The sequence below is a fragment of the Lepisma saccharinum genome, chromosome 3, assembly GCF_977018435.1.
Source record: "Lepisma saccharinum chromosome 3, izLepSacc3.1, whole genome shotgun sequence".
NCBI lineage: Eukaryota > Metazoa > Arthropoda > Insecta > Zygentoma > Lepismatidae > Lepisma > Lepisma saccharinum.
The window spans coordinates 27,110,084-27,135,941 of record NC_139231.1 but is presented as its reverse complement, the minus strand read 5'-3'; the positions used below and the strand labels follow the sequence as shown (position 1 = coordinate 27,135,941).

The 25,858-nt window shown below is 38.4% G+C and overlaps 1 protein-coding gene across 1 annotated transcript in view; it reads left to right on the top strand.

Moving 5' to 3' along the window:
- The window catches only part of LOC145985495 (uncharacterized), a 221,667-nt gene that overhangs the window by 87,915 nt on the left and 107,894 nt on the right, over positions 1-25,858 (top strand). The window contains exon 3 of the mRNA XM_083119566.1: positions 14,484-14,595. Coding sequence (XP_082975692.1) covers positions 14,556-14,595 — 40 coding nt within the window. The 5' untranslated portion in view covers positions 14,484-14,555. The remainder of the gene's footprint in view (positions 1-14,483; positions 14,596-25,858) is intronic.

Here is a 25,858-nt window from a genome sequence, read left to right as displayed (position 1 = left end):
ATGCAATTCACAATTATCACACAGCACACTGCACTTCCTACGAGACGAGGCACCTGCCTGCAACTGAATTTTAACCTCGGCGGCGCGCAATTAATTTGATATGCGAGACAGCCCGCGTAAACAAACTACGATTCTGCAATAATTAAGGGTGCTGTGGAGTAACAATGCATTCTAAAAATAACTTCAAACAATGGTCAACACTTTTCTCGCTTGGTCTGTACTTTTATCGCGTAACCAACTTTTTCGTGTTACGGTCTGATGATTTATACAAAATATCGAATGTGTGTGTGTGTGTGTGTGTGTGTGTGTGTGTGTATATATATATATATATATATATATATATATATATATATATATATATATATATATATATATATATACTCTCTCCGTAAGCAAATTAATTCACTCAGGCGAAGAATATCATATCTACAAAGACCATAGATTCCACAGAAACAAAAACTGGCTAAGTTGATCAAGCGGTTTGGTATTTATGGCTTTTGAAGTATTTACTAGAAAAGAATTAAGCGTTTTGCAAAATTCCATAATTATGGACATTTCAGATCACATGAATTTATGACAGGTTATATAATGCCGTCAGTAAATAGAGCATTAAAAACTCTACAGGGTAATGATTTCACTGTTTGAAATTTATGACTTTTACATTTTGTAAATTTTGTAACATCTGGCAACGCAGCGGTAGTAGAGAAGGACAGAGCTATTGGCAAAACTCATGTATTAGAGAGAGAGGGAAGTACTTCATTTACTTCCATACTGACTTCTTTTAAGGTTGAGACAGTCTATAGAGTAGCTGAGACGGTGTCCAGTCCAAAGATATTGTCTGATATTGTCAATAAACATCAGATCAGCAGACGACGCTGAAAGGGCTGAGATATTGTATGCTGGATAAACTGTAAAGTGGTGCTTATGACAAGCAGTCCGTCAGTCACGGACACTTCTGGATTGTAATGATCCCATTGAAAGTCAATGGAGTTGTTACGATCCATAAGCGTCCGTGACTATACTCTGTCCCAGCTAACTGTAGAGCAGGCAAACGAAATGAAGTCTCTGCACGCGTAGTGGCGCGAGACGGCTCCACCAATGAACACGTGACAGGAACGGAATTGCGTGGAGTGGAGGAAAGCGACTGCCTTCCCAGCAGCGTGGACTGCTTCGCTCGATTCTCTGACGCTATGCGCAGCCTTGCTCCACAGTTAGCTGGGACAGGGTATACAATTGAAGATCCGAGCGTTGAAAACTTATGGAGGCAATTACAATCTGTGAGTTTGCAGGATCGATAGTAATCGATGTGAACAAATCATTCTTCGAAATGTCCAATATCATACATTACATTGGTTGTCGGAAACTAACAGTGTTCGGAAGTAACAGTTACTTTTTGCAATAGAAGTAACGCGACACTTACTTTACGACACTAAAATTGTTAACTTAAACATTTGTAACGTTGGGAAAATGCTAAATTTGGTTACTCTGTTTATAACTCTGTGTCTTCTCTGGATACTAAGGTGAAGGGATTTTCGTGGAATCGTCTAAGACAAGGAAACTAGGATTCAATGCATGCTAAATTTAGAACATCCGCGCTTTATTAATTTCGCCATTTCTAATTGTGGGCAAACATTTAAATATTTTGAGTGTATTTCTGTATTCATTTGGAACGTGGTGGTAGACCTAGAAATAAGTCATTGTCGAGGAAGTGCTTGGAATGGAAGAGAAAGAGACAGGTGCAAGTGAAAATGATACCACCTCATGTTAATTACCGTGGCCTGCGTGCAAACGATTATTCGAATAAAAATAATTCAATCAAAGCTTACTCCTTGTTCCATCATTATTTTAATTTGGTTGTTTGAATTGTTGTTTTAAGTCCACAGATAGGCTAATCGGGGCTGAACCTACAGTATAAAGTGGGATCCGCAAGAAGGGTGTTGTGCTCTGTGAGTGTCCCTTCATTAATTCCATATATTCCACTTAGGATAATCGTCGCTATTAGCCAAAAATGGCAGAAATGCGACGCAAAATAACATAAATACAAATGCGCATAGGCCTACATTTCCACCCTTTCATAACCTTTGTCTGCTTTCAAATCTGGATTAGTGTGATGAAAATAATACCGATTCATGATATATAGATTAAGTTCGCAAATTGAAATAAAGAGGAGACTCGAAGAGCTACGTATTACAATTTGTAAGAACTAGATTTATGGGCTTCTAACCATGTCAGAAAATTAACTCCCTATTTATTATAGTGTGTTCAGGAACGTGTATTGAAAGCTGGTATAAGGCGACAACGTGGTTATGACTTCTGCTTTGAATACTCAGTCCTGAATTATGCCATCCTTTCGTTACAAGGAAATCTTAATGAAGTTAAAGATATCGGACATTTTGATATCAAGAACCGTTTTAACCAAAGGAACTGCCAAGATCATGTCATGAAATTGCAAAATTGCTACTGTCTTTCTATAAGAACTTATCACGTTTGATTGAAAACTGTAGTAAATTTGGCAAGGGTTGGCACATTTAATAAATAATTGAAACACACATTTTTCACGTTTAAATTTGTGCCAACTTGTGACTGCAACTCGTGAATTATAATAATGCAAGCCAATCTTACAAACAAATGTAACTTCTGCCACTTAACGAACACACTTAAAAGTTTAATCTATACAATGGATACTTGAGAGTACTCAGAGTAGTTACTCGAAACCATTTATCTAAAATTAAGACTTTTGCTATTCTACATAACCGAATTTACTAGGTGCCATGCTGGGATCCCCGATGGGTTAGTGATAACGTCATCGCCTTGTAATCAAAGGATCCCGGATTCGATACTCTGTGGAGGCTCATGGTGGTTCTTATCCCACTTTAAACTGTAGGTCGAGTCCAGGCTTGGCCATAGTTGTGAGTGTCTCTTCATCAATTTTATCATATCATCACTCATCCTCATCTTCGCCATTAGCCAAAAGTGGCAAAAAAAAGAAGTAACATATACCAAACCAATCAATCAATCAGAATGCATATAGAGTGTTGCCTCCACCCCTTTTTAGGGTAAACTGCACGTGATAGCTTCATTTTTTTATTTCCAATGCCAAATTCATTAAGAAAGGATTCAGTTTCCCAACAGCAAAACTATTGTAGAACAGGGAGTACGTACACTAACAATACGTTGGATCTTTATAAATCGAGTTGGAGTTTGGAATGGGGGGACGTAAGGTCGCCAGAGATAGGAGAGGAAAAAAAAGTTATTTGAGAGAGTTATTTTCTACGTATGCATACGTATTACTTATGTATTACATATACCATACATAAACGAGATTAGGGCCTCCCCGATGGCGCAGTGGTAGCGTCGTCGCCTTGTGATCAAGGGGTACCGGGTTCGATACCCGGTGGAGGCACATAGTGGTTCGGATCCCACTTTAAACTGTAGGTCCAGTCCAGATTAGCCTTACTCTGCATAAAGTGGACTTAAAACACCAACTCAATCAATAAACGAGATTATTATTTTTTTTCTCTTGTTTTTTTGGGGAGGGGGTACTGTTGTGAGGTAAACGAATTATTTGCATGTTGGTTGTCCCTACTTCTCTTTATGTTCCTTCTGTTTATCTTTCTTTCTTCCTATGTTTGTCCCTTGTTCTTTCTCTTTTATTCTCTCTCTTTCATCCTCGGTGCTTGCTTCCTTTCTCTCTCCCTGTGCCGCAATTCTCTTGATCTAGTATAAAAGATTTAGAATAGTAATTATTCTAATGTAAGTTATTTGATGGGTTATAAGAACTAAGAACTTTACGTCGTGCTAGAGACCATCAGCGCCGCTAGGCGGTCCTCTATTTAAATTAACACATTTATAATTTTGTATTAAATTCGATAGAACCAAAATCATTACATTAATTAGGGTAAGTGTATGAGAGCTGTTAATATTTAAAAAAAACGGTCATGGTAATTTTTTACGGTATTGGATGGAAGAGAATGAAAATTGACGGTCTCAGACAATCTTTCTCAAGTCAATCTATGCAAGGGCGATAGATGAGCGAATATTGCAGCCACTTGCTTCAATCAAATCATTTGAGAGGGTTACAAGTAGGGTTGTTAAAGGTTCAGGAACCCATAAATTCTAATGGGTTCCATTGCAGGACCAGAACCTTTTTCAATTTAAATTCGGATCAAGTTACGTATTGTTTAAGCTCAATATGGAACTTGGATCCTTTTTAAACTGATCCAGAAGTAAGGTTCTTGGACCATGTTTAAATTGATCCGGAAAGAAAGGTTCCTGGATCGAATTTAAATTCATCCGGAAGTGGACCGTATTTAAATTCATCCGAAAAAAAAAAGTTCCTGGACCGAATTGAAATTCATCCGGGAAAAAAGGTTCCTGGACCCTATTTAAATTGATGTTGAGAAAATGTTCCTGGGCGAATTGAATTGCTTTACAGATAAAAAGGTTCTTACGATCCAGAATCAATTTACGCTTGCTGATTTTCTCTCCTGGAAGGAAATTTAATTTATTTACAATTACTGAATCTTTAACAACCCTGGTTACAAGGGATGCAATGATGTACCCTCGTTCCTACGCCATTGAGCATAATTGTAGAATGTTTCCAAGCTAGGGAAAATGTCCTAGGGGCGACGTACACAACAAGGGATGCTAAGAAAATAGGCTCGGTCTACATAAAGTACTGGAACTACATAACTACTGGAAAAGTAAGGTAACACTGAATGAAAAGTACATATTTTTTTTTTTTTTTGATACTGTACATAATGGCAATTTCCCCAAGAACAATAGGATTACTTTCAAGATTACGAACAATAAGGATTTCCAAATGAGACAGCGAATGTGCGCATGTCATGGAACACGTCGGCCAAAAATTGCTCAAATTCCAAGGTCTCTGGTTCGACCACCGTAACTTTCAATGGAGATAACCTTCTTACGCAACAGGCGTCTTTCCACGCTCGTGGGCTGGGTCGGTTCGCGAGTGGGACTTTCCGAATGCGAATGCTGCCATAGAAAGCAAGACGAACGCATTGGAACGACGTTTACTGCCGCCCAAGGCTCGAAAAGTGATTTCAAGGTCCATGGTTGCAACATTTTCTGTTGGACTTTTTCCTGAAAGCGATATGCACAGAAGAGAGCACATATCTTCATATTTGAAGCAAGTATCTTGGCTAAATATCTGCAATGGAAAGAAAAACTGGCAAAGAACAGTACTTAAGAATATTCATCTGACAAGAACTCTTTTGGTGAACAGAGCTTTCGCAATAAGAAGAGCACATAAATCGCATCTCAAAACCTCCACTTACAATATATCATACATTGTTGCAGCAACAAGGGTATGGAACAAACTCACGTACTCGCAAGAATAATTTCAAGAACTTCTTACTGTCCCAACAAACATAATTATTGTTCATAATTGTAACCATTATTCATAACTGTAACTGTGTACTAATTCCTTGCATTGACTTATGCAGTTACCGCATACTGTGTTTTTATCATATACTTCGGGTTTTTACATATTATATTTGGATTGGTGTTTTTGTTATTTAGCGTTGCTTTTCTGCAACTTTCGGCTAATCGCGACCATTAGGATAATTGATTGTTGATTGATTGCTTTGGTGTTTAAGTCCACTTTATGCACAGTAAGGCTAATCGGTACTGGACCTACAGTTTAAAGTGGAATCCGAACGACTATGTGCCTCCACCGGGTATCGAACCCGGGACCTCTTGATTACAAGGCAACGACGCTACCACTGCGCGACCATCAGGATGACTGGTGGTATGAAATTGATGAAGAGACCCTCACAAAGAACAACCACGCCCAGGCCAGAATTCGAACCTAGGACCCCTGGCCCCGTAGCACATGAAGAAATCACTCCACCACAGAGGTCGGTCGGCCCATTAAAATTTATAAAAGTAGTTTTTGGAAGTGTTATGAAAAGTTATTTGTGTGTGTTTCACTTTACCTAACCAGAAGGATTTGTGGAATGCAAACGGATGTAGCGTAAGTACCGGACAAATCGGGTAACCATATTTACAAAACCTATATGGAAATCGTAGCTGTGGGCGTGGCTAATTGAATCAGTCAATAGCATCGCGTTTGTTACATGATAAAACGGTCTGTTAATTCCTTGACGCATGCAGTGCTCTGCGAGACGAAGTCTTCGTGGCTTGTTGTATTCACCCTGCTTCAAAAAACTTAGTTCGTAAGATTGAATTCTGGTCATCAGTATGTTTTAAAAAATAATGTGTAGAAGAAAGTTGTAGTGTGGTTAGATGTGTTACTTTTGATGCTGTTAATAATAATTTTTCCATACCTCGTGAGAGTAATTTTAGCAGCCGAAGTAGCTGTTGGGGCGTTGCGTCATGTTTTGATTGATTGAATTGTTGTTTTAAGTCCACTTTATGCAGAGAAAGGCTAACCGAGACTGAACCTACAGTTTAAAGTGAGATCCGAACCACTGTGCCATGTGCCTCCACCGGCTATCGAACCGAGACCCCTTGATTACATGGCGACGACGTTACCATTACGCCATCGGTGAGGCTCACGTCATGTAAGAAACATGTTACTACATTGGCTGTTCCTTGTAGCCACGCCCATAGTTGTAATATCCACATAGACTTTATAAATACTCACTCATATTGGGCTCACTACTACTAGAGTGCACGACGAGTGTTAGTTTAAAACAAAATATTTAATGACAGTTACAATTAAGGAAAATGATACCTTAAAAATAGATTAAATTGAACTAAAACTATGACTTTAAGCTGAATGACAGGATTATAGTAAGGGTTGTGTGGATAAACTTCTGGTAACTTTTAATGTTTGAGATCTCAAATCACAATATATGTAGAAAAACTAAAAAAAAAGTTTGACTTTGTATGTATATTTTATATTGTTTTCTAGACAAATAATGTCGTTGAAAGAAAATAATTTTCTTAGTACTCTGTCTCGGGAATCTCTGGAGCGAGCGAACGAAAACAAGTCTGTGGAGGTAGCGACTAGACCAATTAACACGTGCAAGGGTACAGGGTTGTGTGGAGGAGAAGAAGCGACTGCAGCTAAAAGATTGCTCTTACGATCATCAGACATGATATGGTATAAAGTGCGTATGCATTATATTTCATTTAGAAATAAATACAATACTGGTTGCGTACTCAGGGCTCAAACTTTTACCAAATATGAGGGCAAAGATGCCTTTGCCCCTATTTTCTTTGTTGTAATTTTGGAAGATGCTCTGACATGTGCTTCCGTTTTATTATCTAGTTCCCTTAGAGATGCAGAATTATTGCCAGAATTTGCCCTCGATTACACACCCGAATGAGGATGGAAATTTTATAATGACATAAAAAAAAATCTCAATTTGGGGCGGGTGCGCCAAAGAGACGAGCTTTCCCGGTTCTGTTGATATCTTGCACGCCCGTCTTATCCAGTGCAGGAACCCTACTTATCAAAGACCGAAAAATTCTAGCGTTGTCTTGCTCCTTCCTTCTGAATGCACGGAAACGACCCTTGAAAATGTATCACGGATCTAAGACTCATTAGGCGCCTCAATGCCACTCCTTTCCCTCGCCAGGAACTGTATCAACGGGCGAAGCAGGAAAGGAAGAATTTGTAGAGAAGGACCTTGGCGGCTGTCACGACATGCAAACTGGTTTTTCTTCAGTGAATTGGATAGAAAAGAATCGGAATGGAAGTGTTTCTCGTGGTCTCGAATTAGCCTTTCTCTGAATGCATTAATTCGCAAATTGTAGGAATCAAATTAGTTATTTTCTCGTAGCCTATTCTACGAATCCTCTACCGAACTTTTCAAAAACTAGTTTCCTTTTACCACCTTTCAGCCTACGAGACGCGAATGTTAGTTTACCAAACATTTTTCGAGTTTCTTTAAAAGATAGTCGTTACTGACGCATTACATCACTTCGAAAGTGAGGAATTACCAACGCGTTATATCTCTGAAAGTAAGGTGTTACTAACGGCTTACCTAATTTTGGAAGTAAGTCTTTACTAGCGTTTAACAAGGTTATGCAATAACTACAATTTAACAAGGTAATGCAAATAAAACGACCGTTACCAATAAAAGTAAGTCTTTATCGTTACAGTAATTGATGTGACTTCGGTAACGCGATACCAACGCAACTTCCAAAATGTAACACGTTATTTTTGCTACATAATTCTAAACTCGTTTCATTTTTCATACAGTGGTAAGTTGGTATACTTTTATTTCATGTTTTATTCCCTTGATAACTCCTTTTCCTTCATAATTCAAATAATCTAGGTCTCCATGCGTAAGGCAATTTTTCAATGAATGCTATTCTAGACTTCTGACAAATAAAATAGTATAGTTCCAATTGTTTCCCAAGGAAAATCGAGTTTCTATATTAACTTTTAAATAATACAAAAATATTTTTCATTTTTTTCAAGTTTAGAGATGTAGAGAATTTCTATTAATTTTGAATATCCCATTTCTTGTGTCAGAATATAATAACTCCGTATTCAATTGGATTTTCAAAAGCATGGAATCAGACTTTAAAGTGAGTATAAAGTGAACTTTAACTTTCATCATTAATCTCCATCGTCGCAATTAGGCAAAAGTGGCAGAAAAGTTACGCAAAATAACCTAATTCAATCACTCTATCGTCCCCAGTGTGCAAGAACACGTAACAATCTCATAATTATCTTGGCGAATTTTGTTGGTCACAACTCATATGTCCTCGCTACAAGATACCAAGAAAAGCGTCTGATTATCAGGACATATTAAAAAAATCAATATCGTTTCGCACGAGAAGTGTTTATCCAGAACGGTTTTAACGACATTTCTCTAGTAAAAGTTCCCATCCGCTTATGAGAATGGGTTCTAGATTTTATGAGAACTGCTAATTGAAATATCTGTTTATTGGCTCTGGAAAAGTATGCAGTGACTCGAAGAATGCATACATGGTGGAACACAACGTCCAGCACATTACATTTCATATTACGTGCAAAATTTTTGAATGGTTTTCAGCTTTTCTACATCAGTAACCCTAAAATTTTATTATGTTGGATTACTTCAGAGATCGTCTCGAGATTGTAAACTCGAAAGGATTACAAAACTTGAATCGAAATAGGCACAAGACCATGAAACATACTTTTTGTATTGTAATTGATATATGCTAATGTTTCTAGGGCACGGGAACATATATATCTTTTAATACACTGGTGTTTGCAACTTTTCCTTGTATTTGCCGAGTTTAGTCCATCTAGGATTTCCTAGATAAAATTTTCAACAATTTAACTATCTTGCAAAGAAATTTGACTCTAGAGAGAGCATGAATAATTTTACAACCATCTTATTTTTTGGAAGTAATGAATTAAACCTCATAAACAAAACTTAACATTTTTTGTGTGTTTTTCGAATTATCTAAATGCATATTTATTTAAATTTATTACTTTTAATTATTCGTTTGGGTATAACTCATATTTCCTTAATGCCGAATTTTAAAAAAGTATATTAACTGTTAAGCTACTAATTAACAAAATAATCGAACTTACAACTGTAATAGAAAAATTAAAAACCATTAATTTAAGGACCTTACAATCACCACTAAGCCCACAACTTAATGTTCTATTCAAAGTACTTCAATAATTTAAATTCAATAAAATATGGGCGAACCAAAAACAATTTAAAAAAATATTCAACCTGATTGCAGTGCCGAAAGCAATTTACTTGGTTACATGAATATTTTCACTTAATAATATACGAGAATCCAAAATTAATAAAAATCAATTGGTTATAACTGTTTGCTACAAAATGTTAACGTTGTCAGAAGTTTTTATAGGGGGCCAGTTCGTTGATATAAAATGTATTAGAAGGAATTATAATAATGATGATAATTTTTGTTTGTTAATAATGTTCACTATTATTGTTGCTATTTTTCTATTAGAAGGAATATAAAGGACCGTTGAAACAGTATAATAACTCATTATTATTATTATTAAGAAGACGTCCATAAGTAATATTTTATACCGAATATACTAGGGTATTTTACTCAATTATGTATACCTTTTTCGATTCCTGGGGTAGGTGATTTAGGGTCGGAATTTTCCCCCGCATAAAGCGGCTTTGGGATTCATCCAGTCTCAAATCAGAGGGAACCTGGGGGCCAACCATGGGGAGCAAAGGCGGTTGAAGCGTGGTGCTGAGCACATCACTTCCTAAATTACCAAGATCGAGAATGTGTGGGGCCCTACCCAGACATCTCCTAAATGTTTCCTCGTGGCACGGTGTTATATGGAGGGCGAACTTTACCTACCTTACCTATGTATACATTTTATAATTAATTTTTATTTTTGTTGATTCACAACATACCTAAGCAGTTATTAATTAGAATAGAATAGAATATAGGTTTATTTCAGTATGAGCCTTTGTGGCTATACACACATTTCCATACATCGATTAAATCTTTTTCCATAACCCTTCTCCTTATGTCCTCACATGTTCAACTTTACCTTTTTTTTCTTCTTCATAATTTACATTAATAGCACTAGTTATTATATTGTCAGCAAGAAGCTTTCTGCACCCCGCTCTCAGGCACTTTCACTCCAGTCCCTCATCTAATTCGCCCTCTTTGTCCAGACGTAATGCAGGAAGGTTCCAAGGCCCCTTATTTGAGTTTCGTCCCTTCCAGCCATTTCTCTCCCCGTAATGGCCCTCATTAGCCCCTCCATTTTTGGTTCGTTCATATCCCTTATGTATTTTCGTCTAGCCTCTGCTGTTGCACTGGAGGAGAATGTGGAATTTTGTCTCGTCTTCCCCACACATTGGACATTCTGCACTCCCGTCCTCTCTCACGCGCTTGAATTGTGCCCACCCCCCAGCCTGAACCATGCGAAACCCGTCCTGTCACTCGCTCCACACACGTCTACGTATTTTCGCCTTCCCCATTGCCTATCCCCATCCACGATTTGTGCCGAAGTTAAAGATACTTTCGCCGCACATTCTGCCAAAATGTTTTGTTTGCTGATGTCCTCCAATCTGATTATGTGAGTAGTAGTTTCTACTTATGTAGAAAATATGTTGTATTTTGGCCATTTTCAGGCTTTCTTGTCATAGTGACTTTTCCCACCCCAATCATGAAAATATTTGAAAGTAGGGGGACATTTTTGTCATGTTGTTTTTCATTGTGTAACCGCTCACGTATCTTTTTATTCTTCTTATTATATATATATATATATATATATATATATATATATATATATATATATATAAATGGAACACTTTCTCATGGGAGCATTTTCCTTTTAATTAATTGGTGGAATATGACATCAAATTCTGATCAATTTTTGAAGTTCATTTTTCCCTTCTATTGTTCTCATGAAATACTACAATCATTTTTATTCTGTTATCATAATAATGCGCCCTTTTGCTACAATTTCTACAATGATCTGCGTAAGTGGCCACGAAGCCAGAGGCCGCAGGCATTAAAATATAATTGTGTTTGTCTCAACATCCAGTTCAATATTCATACTCATCGACGCGTAATAGAAATAGTAAAATAAGTAAGAGAATACAATTATCTATAACTGAAGAAACAAAATATTTATCATACTCATGACTTAATCTTATATCTGGAAAACCACGTTTCATATATTACATAATGGCATTTCTTCCGTATCGCGATGATATCACAGTATGATTGAGATATTGATGACGTATTCAGTTTGACAAATGAAATCGCTCTACGGGATATGAGCTAACTGTATTATAAATAATCTTGAGTATAGCACATAAACGATAGAGCAAAGAACGTGATCGAGATGGAATTTATTCAGTTGGGGACTCGTCCGGTTATTTAACTAGTAATGACGTCACTTCGTGGAGACTTTCCAAAGAAAAATAGTAATTAAACAGTTTTATAGAATTCATTTCCTACACATGCCTAAGAAATACTTAATTGTAAGAAAAAGGCACTCCAGAATCGTTGTTTGTGCAAATCTGTGAGATTTTCCCGTACGCCATTAGCACCACATTACGTCATAAGGAAATAGAACGATTCCCGAACAACAAGAAAACAAATGTCCGACGGGGTCCACCTGCATACATTTCACCTTGGAATAGAACAAAATGCACGCGCACGAAAAAATCTTTTCGAAAAATCACTATTGATAGTTATTATAGTCTAATACATAAAATATTACACTTCGAATATTTTCTGCTTTGAGAATTGAACACAGCTTTTATGAAGGTCAATAAATGTGAACACTTGATTTCTGCTGGTCTCGTTTTTTCCCTTTTTACTGTAGGTATATGTCTACATTATTCTGTTGGTTTATGTCTACATTCTTCTGTTAAATAAGGGAAGGCTCCTCATGCCTTTATTCATCCAAGTTACAATTAGTTACAGAACCCATTCCTCAATAATAATAATTCTCCAAAATCCAGTGAATGAAATTAGGAAACCGTGGTCTTTTATCTATTTTAAACGTATATTATTGATATTTTAAAAGCGTATTTAGATTACACAGGTCAAATTCGATTATAACTTACTTTTTTATTTGGTTTTGGAAAGCACAATTATATTGGAATATTTGAAAACTGTTTTTTACGTGTAATTTAAAATACGCGTATTATAACATAAAGGGAGCCATGGTGGTCCAGAATAGCCGCCTGACTGACCCGTGTTCGATTCATGATCTGTGGTGGGATTTTCCCGACATTGTTCCTTCAGAAACCGGTTCTGGGGTTTACCCAGTCTCTAATTAATTGTTACCTGGGGGGAGGGAACACTGTGGTGTAAAGATAGTCGGAGCATGGTGCTGATCACATCACCTCTGTAATGGCCGAGAATGCGAATTTGTGGAGCCCTACACATCCCCTTCATGGCATGGTGCAATGAGCAAGGAGTACGTAGATTTATATAGACTATAGATTTTTGAGCAGAGATCACCAAATTGAAGTACGGTAGGCCACTGAAATTTTGCACGTGTGCATCGCTGCATCCATAGTAAAATCCATTTCGTCCTGACATGGCCTACGCTGCGAAAAAAGTCACGTGTGTGAAAGGCATATGGTTTTACAGTTACTTTCCCACGGAACGGAATTGTTCTTGCTAACAGACCATGCGACTCCAGCCTCTTGTATTTAGGACGTCAGAAGCTCCCTCGGTGACGTAATAACATGTCTTTCTCTGTATATAAAGTAACGCTGATGTCATACAAACAATGAGAGAAGAGAAACTTGTTTCTTCGTTGTAGTTCTCAAGTTTGCACTCAACTGCAAACAGAGGAGAAACTGTACAACTCGTTAGCTACTCATTTTGGCTTTGGTGTTAATAATGGCTCATGCTACGGAATAGAAATACTATTTAGGTGTTCATAAAGTGCTAAAAAAGTGTAAAGGCACCTTGAGGCCAGACATATGAATGGAAGGACAGTGTTCGAATTGAAGAAAATTTAGGGCTCCAGAGATCGGGTGTAGGTAGATTTCAAAGCTTTCTGGCAATTTCTGCTTTCACAATCTGAGGGATGTAATGCACCTAATGCACTGAATTAGGGCCTCCTCTATGGTGTGGTGGTAACGTCGTCGCCTTGTAATTAAGGGATCCCCGGTTCGATACCCGGTGGAGGCACATGGCAGAGTGTTTCGGATCCCATTTTACAAACTGTAGGTCCAATCCCGATTAACTTTCCTGTGCATAAAGTGGACTTAAATCAACAAATCAATCAATCAATAATGTACTGAATTGTCAAACTCTCCTCCATGTAGTGCACCTCGGGTTGAATTTTTGAAGGCTGCAAAAGGCTGGCGCCTGAATTCAGTCAGGATAATCCTTTGTGGTGCTCGTGTGGATGTCGTCCGTATATGTTTGTCTCTTCATCCATTTCATCTATTATTATCATTCATCCCTATCGTCGCTATTCGCCAAAAGTAGCAGAAAAGAGACGCGAAATAAACTAAAATCATATTACATTTGACATTTTCACCTGGTATGCAGTTCTTCAGAAGTCAATTTCAGAATTTTTTTTCGGGAGGGTGTCAAAAATCCTATATCTTAAGTATATTTTTCGGGGCTCAAATAAAAAATTATTAAGATCGATTATTATTATTACTATTATGAGTAATCTACTTTGAGAAAAAAATGCATTTAAGTTGTTGTCATTTGTATTGTAGTGATTATTGTACTCAACCCAGTTACTTTAGGGAATGAGAAGTAACGACGTCTGGGCACGGGCCTCGTTAACGGGAAGACAGGGAGACTTGTCCCCTTATTAACCTAGAAGAAGAATCAAGAAACTCTGAGACTGCACCACAGCGGCATTATGTCCAAACTTTCTGGATAACCCTCGTACTATTCATATGTAAAAATATTGGGGTATTATAAAGTTTCCACCTTAATCAATGGTAACGATGCTTGCGCTCCGAGTATTCTATACCAGCTTATGAAATAAGACGTGTCTCTCAGCAGCTGAAAAAATAATAATATTCACCTGTTTTCCTTGCTCTTTACAGTGTAACCTTGCCGCCAGTGGTTCAACCTCGTCCACGTGAGATGAATCGTCGTCCAATAAGAGCAGAGCACAGATGAAAACCTCAGCGCCACCTATTGAGGTCATCTTCCTCGGTGAGTACTTCGCTACACCACACATCTCGCGTGCCAAAGTTAACGACAATGTTGCCACACGAAGAGAAATTTTCCCGCTGTGCTGGGAAATTCTGGTAAAATTTTACGTGAGCGGATAAAAAAATCCTGAAAAATTATCAACTTTGCAAGGAAATTAAATGCATATCTCCTTTCATTCATCTTGTAATGTGTTCTACCCCCCCCCCCAAAAAAAAACGTAAATAAAAATTTAAATTTAGTTTGGAATTCATATTGTTTAACCTTGAATATTTTTATTAAAGGTTGTTATTTTACAATAACACAACTTATATAGACGTAAGTATTAAGTGTTGGCATGACAATTTTTCATGTTTCGCATATTTTTTTCGCAAAGTTTACAGTTTGATATCATTAATCTTGATTTTCTGTTATTACCACTTCATATTTTTACTCATTTAATCAATTCTAAGCCACAGTGATATAGCCTTAACGCATCATCATGCCCACCGAAATAGCCTACGCACACACACGTAAGAAAGAAAGAAAAAGAAAGCTAGAATGAATGTTACTTCTCTCTTCATAAACTTTTGTCTTCTCGTTTAATATCTAAGAAACTAAAAGTTAAAATATACAATACAGTAATTTTGCCTGTAGTATTATATGGGTGTGAAACTTGGTTCCTTACATTGAAAGAGGAACATAAATTGAGAGTATTTGAAAATAAGATCCTTAGGAAAATATTTGGACCTAAAAGGGATGAGGAGACAGGTGAGTGGAGAAGGTTACATAATTTAGAAGTAAATAATTTGTATTCATGTCCAGATATTATTAGAATGATTAAATCAAGAAGACTTGTGTGGGCAGGCCATGTGGCACGAATGGGAGAGGAAAGAAGAGTTTGCAGGATTCTTGTTGGGAAACCTGATGGTAAGAGACCAGTAGGAAGGCCAAGACGAAGATGGAGGGATAACGTTGAGATGGACCTAAAGGAAATCGGGAGAGATGGAATAGAGTATATAGATCTTGCTCAAGATAGGGACAGATGGAAGGCCTGTGTTGCTGCAGCCATGAACCTTCGGGTTTAGGAAGGCTAGAGAGTTAGTTAGTTAATCAATTCTAATATTTTTGTGGATTTGTTTCCTATGGGTCATAGTTTATGAAGTTTTGTCATAGTGATCTAAATTTTTCTAAGATATATATGAAAATTCCCACACGAGAAAGGAAAATTGTGATCTATGTATGTGGAAACACTGATTCATTGAGCTTTTGCATCCAACTTCAGTCGCGGTAGGGATACTTCGGATGGGCTAAACTGTTCTTATGTGGGACAAGGTTACATGGTAGAGGACCGGAAGATAAAAAACGCATCCTGAGCTTTCATCAGTCTCATTTTTCTTCCCTTGGGTGTGATGAGTTCACATTAATCACAGCGTTGAGCTTCCGTCGCCACCAGGGCCCACAGTGAAATAGCCTTTAACGCATCCTCATGCCCACCGAAATTGCCTACGCACACACATGTAAGAAATAAATAAAAAGAAAGCTAGACGAATAGGAGAAAGAGATAGAGAGAGAGAGAAACGGAAGATTAAAATAAACAAAGTAAGAGAGAAAAAGGGAAAAAGAGAGAGGTAGAAAGATTAAAAAGGAATAAATCGAAACGCTAAACACAGAAACCACCGAGGCTGATGCCACCTGAAAATAATTCGTCCAACCTTGAACCTCCCATTATCTGTCGATGCTACTGTTCTAGCATTGTCCGTTCTTGGTACAGTCATGAGTAAATTATCATTGCCATGAACTTATTGAAAAAAGCACTGAATTCCTCCAACTTACACCCTCTTCTGAAAAACAAATTTGCTTATAAAACTGTTTATTATTATTAATTGCAATAACCTGGCGTGTTTACCAAATATATAGTTTATGCGAATTTGAGTGTGCTTTTGAATGGTTTATTAACAGCGGAAATTAGCTCCTGACTCGGCAGCAAGATAACGTAACGTGTTAATCGCTGTTTTAGTTCTTTATAATTCTGAAATCTATGTTGTTTCAATTCATCACTCTCACAATACGGAAAACAGAATGAATGATCATGGATATGGATAATTCCATTCCTATTAGTGTACATTTGTATATTTACGTCGCTTTTCCATCGATCAACGTTAATCGCGACGATGAGGATGAAAGGGCGAGTTGTTGAAATAAACAAACGAACAAATTCAATAGAACGTTAGGTGTAGTTGTTTTGGATCTGCTGTACGAAATCATGTTTATATGCAAATTAGTCTGAACCACAGAGAAGGAAAATAAAGAGGGAGGGGAATCGAGAACCTTTGTGTTACGGAAGTTGGAATTCTTCTAATAGAGTGATTTTCGTTGGGTCCGGAAACACAATATATACGCCCCTGTTAAGTACCCATCAATACAATAAAACAGTGAGATGGTATGAGGTTAATCTTTCTCCGACTGCACTGTCAACAGGTTTTCCCCCTTAATGAGAGCGCCTGCGCACGCCTATGAAGCGAAGTGGGTGTGGATAATTTTGGAGGGTTCTCTCTCCTAAACTATCCGTCGCAGGAAGATGGTGCTTGGTGCCTGTCACAAGCTTGAGTCCCTCTACAACCCTGGCCGAATTATAGCACCCGAAATGGACTAGGTTCAAAATTTGAAGATGTTTTCGGTACAATTTTGAGCAGAAGTGATAAATTGTCAACGTGAATTTTGCATCAGCCTTCCAATTAGGCAACCTACACTGCACAAAGAATTGGCGTGTTCCTTACCACGCAAGAATGGTCTCCTCGATAGCATATCAACATACAATGTGGCATTGTACTGAAGCTTCATTTAAAATTTTTCTCCTTAAGTTCGCTGTATGCACAGATAGGCTAATCGGGACTGGATCTACGATTCAGAGTGCGACCTGAACCAATATGTGTCTTCACCGGGTATCGAACCTTGGACTCCTTGATTACGTTAACACTACCGCCCTTTGTAGTCAAATGATCCCCTGCTCGAATTCATACTGACAGTGGTCCGGATCCCTCTTTAAAGTTCAAGTCCTACCGGTATCTGATCATAAAGCTGACCTTAATTATCAAAAATTTTGTCTGCGCAAGATCTATGTCGGGGTGGATAAAAGCAATAAGAAAGTACTCTTGCAAACTGCGAAATGAAATACTTTGATATAATTTACGCTGTATTTCACACACACAAAAAACTTCATTATTTGGTTTCATCACTTGTCTATGAATGAGTTACGTTATTTATTTTATCTCATGCAATATAATTTATACGGCCTATAATTATATGATTTTATGATTTTCTTCCATTTTGGCGAATCACGACGATGGGGATGAATGGTCATAAGATGAGATGGATTAACGAACAATCTCAAATACTCATGGACCAGACACAACACACGCAACATTCTGGCTGTGGACACAGGCGCCAGAACCTCGTCAGCCGGCAAGAAATTCAGCCAAAGATGAACTGCGTGAAAGTGTTTTGTGTGGGAAAGATTTCAGAATTGTTTAAAACATTGTTGCACATTCACGTGATATTTCATGTAGTATGCACTAAAAAACGATATGAGTTATCGTTCAATTAGGTGCGTCACATTTATAGTCCGAAGATGCAGTGATGAATATTTAATGTATTGACATAGAAGCAGAGTATTAGTGAATTTCCTGAAAGACTGCCATGTTGATACCAACACATTTTAAAATTGTAGTAATTTTTATGTAAGAAATTGAAAGAAATTCATACAATTCCTTAAAGGAATAAAGCTAATGAGCTCATTCGGAACTCGTTTGGAAGGTAAGGAAGTGGAAACCTTCTTGCGCCATGCGTACCTTAATTCTGATTGCGAGTTAAGGACATAGCATGACTTCAGAAAGAAGATTACTCCAAATTTATATTCCAGTACGGAGGGCTTCCGTGGCGGAGCGGTCAGTGTAACGTGCTACCAGTCCAGGGGCCTCAGGTTCAAGTCCTGGTCAAGCATGTATGAATCATTGTATTTTTTCCATCACCCATTTCGTCCTCATCGTAGCAATTAACTCAAGGAATAGAAAAGAGATGTAAAATAACCAAAACAGAAATACAAATACAGTAAAACCTCGTTAATACGGACCCCGATAAGCCGGACTTCGCTTAATCCGGACAGGCAAAAGGAAAATAAAAAAGCAGAATGCAAGGTTTAGGTGCGTCGGGCAAATTATCATATTATGGGTATCGTGTGTGTACGTACTGCATTGTATTGCTTTACATTTTACTGTACTGTATGGTGAATTTAGGCGTATGCTCTTTAAACACAGCATAATAAACGTGTTCTGTTGCTATAAACGCAGTTTTAATGCACTTTCTACTGTTCTTTTAGGTTATTTCAGATAATCTGGACTTTCTTTAAACCGGTCAACTTATCCCCCCTCATTAGTCCGGATTAACGAGGTTTTACTGTATAGTTAAAAAGGGTGTCAACATGAGGCCAATAACCTCTTTCGGAAAATAAAAACACTACAAGATTCCAAATTCGCGTGACCAGTACGACAATACTGAATTTGCTGCCCCTTCCAGACAATGTCTTGAGAATTAACAAAAGCCTGATGCCTACAAAAGGACTAATTGCACACCACAATGAATTCCACGGTGGAATTGTTGCGGTGAAAGTCTGAGTATGACTTAACAGTCGCCGTCCTTGTGTAACGTGTCCCGCCCATGCACTGGGTACATGTCATCGATCGCCATGCCCCGTCCTCGCGGGCAAGGTTAGGGTAGGCTGGCCACCGAGGCCGGATCTTGCATTGATCTGTGCCTGTGCACTGTGGAGGTTACGCCTGCCTAATTGGGAACGAAAGAATCTAAATATAACAAGCTCATGCGATTCATAACGTACAGTCAGCGGCAATAAGAATGGGACACCTAGATCCTGAAATGCCTAGATCCTGAAATGATGCTCGTTTCTCTGCAAGGCGTTATGTGTGTTGCCTGACTCTACGGCGATGGTAGAAGTTTCCATCAAAAATTTGTTATTAATATCCACATATCGCCGTAAAGTTAGGCAACACACATAACGCCTTGCAGAGAAACGAGCATTTCAGGATCTAGGCATTTCAGGATCTAGGTGTCCCATTTTTATTGCCGCTTATTGTACTTTTTCCCCCCCGTGTAGCATGACCATAGACAGAAAAAAAAAACTTTTTGGGGGATTTCACCCATAAGATTTTAGTGTTATTTCATGTTATTTATTATTGCAATTCGGTGTTATTTTTTCGCGGTTGTCAAAATTCGGTGCTATTTTTACATGCGTTTTTACTGTTCCTTCTATGCATAAGATTTTCACATTGTTTTAGTTCTGTAAAATTGAGATAAAGTTTAGTCTTAATGACAAAAATGAGGCTTACCTTTGTGAGAAATGACCATATTTCTTGCATTTGGCAAACTATTTTATCTCATCGGCCACTAAATAGCTATACTAATAATACTAAACCACCAAACTGCAATAAATGACAATCTCTTTTGAACAGAACTTTCACCATCTAGTCTGTAGAAATAACAGAACTCACGGCGTTTCACAGCTCTTTGTTATTAGACCAGTCAATAAGGGGATCCAATAAGGAAAAGAATCGGGGAAAGCTGGAAGAAATTTTATTATCTTTCTAAGAGGATTCTTAACGACATATTAATTTTGCACCCCTGTACCACCCCGGATTTGGTCGCCATCTTTATTAAATGGCGCCCAAAATCAGTTTTTTGCAATTATCTCGCTTGGAAAGCATTTTGAAAAATAATCTACATAAAATTTTCTACAGGAAAGGTTCTGTGCATTTTTCTTCTAAGATGCTTTGTTTGGGTGCTAGATGAGCGAGAAATTTTACGTTATATTCCCGTCCTGTTTTGCAAGCGCGGAAACTGCAGCATCTTTTACGTGATGTTTTGCATAAACCTGGACTTATTACATTTGTTTTTTCTTTAAGAATGTCATTTATGGTTCAATTGCTTTTATCATTGTTGGAACATGTTGACTTTATCCAATAGGGTTATTTAAGAATAAAACCCCAATCTAATCAAAAAGTCACGGGTTCGATACCAGGTGGAGGCACATCACACAGTGGTTTGGAGTCCATTTTAAACTGTAGGTCTAATCTCGATTAGCCTATTCGTGCATATAGTAGACTTAAAACAGCAATTTAAATCGCAATAACACGATCAGAAAAGTTTTGATCTCTGATCTGGTCAGATATGACGATTGGTACGCTCCATGAAGAGTTGTGGTGGATGGCATAGAAGTGACTGACTCAATGCTAAGTGGATTTTTGGCATGCCTAATCAAGGGATAAGCAAAGGCTTTCAGTTCTTTTGCCAGTGATTCTCATCTCACCCACTATACCCTGATTTTGATGCTATAAAGTCAACAATTACAGGGAACAAGAAAACTAATCCTTCCGCTGCTCATGATGTTGGAATCTCTTCAATGTTGAGTAGCCTATTTGGCAAATAACAAGTTTGAACGAAATAAGTGAGATAATCACTGGATCAGTCACTTCTGAAGTGAAAATCAAAGATGCATTGTATCCAGTTCATCCAGAGTTGGTATTTAAAATAATATTTTACTCAAAAATCACAAGACCTATTCAGAGTACAAACTTGTTCCGTACCCGTTGTAGCTGATGAGTTAGGGATGTGGAAAACAAAAAATTCTTCTCTTTATTGATCCTCTTTGTATCACTCTCTGAAAGTATCACAGAAAGTGTTAACAGGCAAAGAAGTAGCACCGCCACAGCTTCTTCGCATTATAGCCTGTAAACGCCTTCAAGTCTCCACAAGGGGCCTTGTAGCTGTAGGAAAATTGGGCTAAAGTGTTCAGTGATATGTAAGCATTGCAAAGATTAACTTGTTCAAAACCTGACACTGCTCTATACTCTGTCCAGGGAATCTCTGGAGCAAGACCGCGCAATTCTGTTCCGTCTCACGCGTCCATTGGTCGAGTATTCTCAAGTTACTACCTGCACAAGAGACCTGTATTCATTCGCTCTCTGCGGGGGGATTTCCGGGACAGAATGTAGGACAGGAAGGGAGCTTTCAGACGGAAGCAGCACTGGTCTCTTGGAAGCTAATCTTACGAAATAAATGCAACTTTTCGATTTGAAACTACACGACAAGCTGCACGTGTCGCTCCAACTCGACCATGTTCTCAATAGCATGCATCTTAGAATTTTGATATTCGCGCATACAAGGTGAATGTTTCCCTTTAGACTAAAGGGGGTGCGTGTCATCACTTCGGTTTGAAATCCTTGTGTAGATTGTGGCCTGTAGCTTTCGCTTCGATCTGAAAGCTCAGGATAACTGTGATGATCTTGTTCATATGTATGTATTTACAATAATTCTTGCTGGTAGAAGGCAAGGGATGGTTTGGTTTCTAACAGTAGCAGAAATTTAAATATTGCAGAATTATTGTTTAATTAACATACATATATTACCACTTGAAATCACATTTTCAAGAAAAGTTGTTAGAACATTTCGAATAAAAAAAAAGTAAAAAAAAAAAGATAAAGTGCTCCCTTGTGCTTTGCACCACGCCATAAAGACGTATAAGGGGTGTGGAGTTAGGGCTCCACACTTTATCGAGCACGGGCGAAGTTGAGGGTCATGTGATCAGCACCATGCTCCTGGCCGCCTTAACACCCCCAGAGTATCCTCCAGGTACCCACTTTATACGACGCTGGATGGGCGCCGGAACTGCTTGAACAGGTGGAAAAATTTCCGTTCTCCCCCGCCGAGAACGAAACCGGGTCTCCCGCATGATAGTCAGATGCCCAAACGACTTTTTTCTTTATTTAAAAATACCCCTACGCAATAGTGTTTCCCGTCATTCACCATTTTCTCAACTTTTACACATATAACTTTTTACTAATATTCTCGGTTTTTCTCATTACGGACATGCACAAACGTCCAGCCGGGATTCGAACCCGAGATCCCTGGCATTTCAGCGATCTGTGCTAACCACTCCGCTACAGATGTCGACAGGACTAAGCTACCGCGGCTCATACATTTGGAATAGGTATTTTAATAAGAAATAAGCCCTCAAGTTACCTTCCAAAAATTTTCCTTGTCTTTCACTCTTGCAAAATCGAGCGGAAAAAAAGAAGTAAAATTTCTCGCTCCCCTAACGTCCTGACGGTGATTCCTAGAAGAAAAATGCACAGAACCTTTTTTGTAGAGAATATCATTTAGATGATTTTCTGTCATAACCTCTTTTGCTATAAAGTGCTTTCCAATCGAGATATTTGCAAAAAAACTGATTTTGGGCGCCATTTTACAAAGATGACGACCAAATCCTGGGTAGTACAGGGGTGCAAAATTAATATATCATTAAGAACCCTTTTAGGAAGATAATAAAGTTTGTTCCAGCTTTCCCTGCTTTTTTTCCTTATTGGACTCCAAAATCATCCTTTGTTGATTGGCCTATATCCCCAGTTTATATTGCATATGTCGCTGCGTTTTTCGTGTTAAAGTACAAAATTCGGTGTTATTCTGAAAAAAAAAATGGCATAAATTCCTGATTCCGAAACACCGACAATTTGCCTCCTTTGCCCAATTTCTTTTCAAACACTTTATTGTGCTTCCCTAAACTTTTCGGTGTTAGTTAAAACGAAAACTTCGCATCCCTACCAATATGTGACTGCATTCTTACATTCCTACAGCCACTATACACACAAGTATGTATTTTGTGGTACCGAATACAGGTTTGCTTTTAGCAGTGGCGGCGATTGGGTTCCAAATCGGGGGTGGGGGGCAACGACGGTTTACTTTCTCTTTATACATAAGGTTTAGCATAGTGCGGATGCAAAATTAGCTAAAGGTCGGGGAGCAACGACTACTTTTAGCTGTAGAGATTTAACCAAGAAGGCTCCGTGGTGGAATGGTTATAACAGATTGCTTCGACGACAGAGATTCCGGATTCAAATCCCAGGCTGGGTATGGGTGTTATTTGTGAGTGTCCCTTCATCAATTTTATCATATTATCATTCATACTAATCTTCGCGATTAGCCAAAAGTGGCTGAAAAGCGAAGTAAAATCAACCAAATTAATCAATCATCCAACCAAGGAGGAATGGTACAGTCAATGGCAAAGGTAATAGTAGGCAAATAGTCCATCACTATTTCCATTACTCTTTATTCCACACCCTGTTTTCTTTTAAGGAATGATTTTTTGTTGATACCTAGCAGATGTTGTCCTCTACCTATTGGCGTTTTTACTTCAATTCATGATCATCACATCGTGGAAAACTGACTGAATGAAAATGTGATGGACAATTTGCCTACTATTTCTTTCGCCGTTGGGTGTACAGTACCTAACATTCCAATTTTGCTTGCACAAAATAATCATTTTATCATTTTTTAATTATTTTTTTCGCGGTGAAGGGCATTTCCCTTAGTGCGTCACTCCGTCACAAATTGTTCCTTCTCGGTGTTTATGCTTTGATTCACAAGGCAGGAAGTTGAATGACGCCAATCTGACTCACTCACATTTGTTGTTTACCTGAAACCTCTCTTTACTTAGCAACTTGTTTGCTTGAAGGTCGAGAGCCTTCCGGATGACGTAGTGTAAACGCCGTCGCCTTGCAACCGAGCGTTCCCGGGTTCGATAGCCGTTTTAGGCATGTTACGAAGTGATTCTGGCCCCAATATAAAGTCTAGGTTCAGTCCCGATTAACCCACCTGAGCATAAAGTGGACTTGAAACAATTTGTTGCTTTAAGATCAATATCGAACTCAGACCTTCCCAACAGCGTAGTGGTAACGACGTCGCCTTGAAATCAAAGGGAATCGGAGTCGATACCCGGTGTAGGCACATTACACATTGGTTCGGGTCCTAATCTGCTCCGATTATCTGAGTGTAAAATGGACTTAGAAAAATTGGCAGAGTGTAAGGGGCGAGTTTTTAATGAGGCACTCTTGAGCCTTCCCGATGGCGCAGTGGTAGCGTCGTCGCCCTTTGTAAGGGGTCTCGGGTTCGATACTCGGTGGAGGCACATGTTGGTTCGGATTCCACTTTAAAGTGTAGGTACAGTCCCGATGTTCTGTGCGTAAAGTAGACTTATAACAAAAACACACGAAGAAAACTCACATTAATTAAAGCCCAATGATAGTTACATGGGTCAGCTTTTTTTCCCCCTCTGTGTCAGCCATGGGCGTAAATATAGTTCACGTAAGGGGGCGGGGGTTCAACTTTTAGTATGATTAGGGTTACTATATTTCATAAGTGAAAATCCGGGATACTGCTGACCAGAAGCTTGTAGGGGAGTGTGTGTGCGGGGGTGGGGGGAGGAAGCTGGACCCGACAAACTTGTGTGTACGTAGAGTGGGATCCATGAGTATTACCGTGCAAATTGTCCATCACTATGTTCGTCCACTTTATTTGACCCATTATGAGCTTCAGGAATTAAAAGAAAACTCAAAACAAGCTGTTGATATCTTGTGCACCAGCATACATGAAAGTCCATCGCTTAAAAACACATAGGATGTAAGAGAAATATTAATGAAAATAGTCATGGACAATGTACACGGTAATACTCGTGGATCCAACTGTACATATCCATTATCATATTCTTTCGACATTTTTAATCTCGCAATTCGTTTTCGGTGCCATAATGAACTAACCTGCTTTTTCACAATGCCGAAACTTTATTTGAGAACTGCGGACGGAACAGTTCTTACACCTCAGCTTACTATGCAAGGAAGAGATTTGCAACTGAAATTCAGTACTGCTAACAGACGGCGGTGCTATCGTGAAGTCAAAAATCTTTTCAGCATCTTCTTGTAACTTGATGACTCTTGTATCATCTATTCGGGACACCAGGACATATTATATCATTTCGGGATTGTCCCGGAAAATCCGGGACGTATAATGGTCCTTGCAATGATCAGGCTATCAAAATCCAATCTATCAACCAGGTCATCCAACATTTTGACACACTGTTCCAATAAATGAGGGATAGCCATTTCACATTTTTAGAATAAGTTGTTGTAATTTTGCAATGTGTTGACTGTGTTCAGAGAAACGTGAGTTCAGATCTACTACAAAATGGTCCAAAAAGGAACAACAAAAGTTTGCCTTGTATTATTCTTTTGGTGTTCTCAGCTGGTGCATTATTCCCTCAGATTTGACGGCTGGGTGTTCTAGGTCTCTTCGTTTCTTCACCATAGTCTCTAAGTAGTTTCTCTGCTTTGGAATAAATTTCATTAAGTTCTCAGAACTCTTTCTTAGTTTTCTTTTAAATATCTCT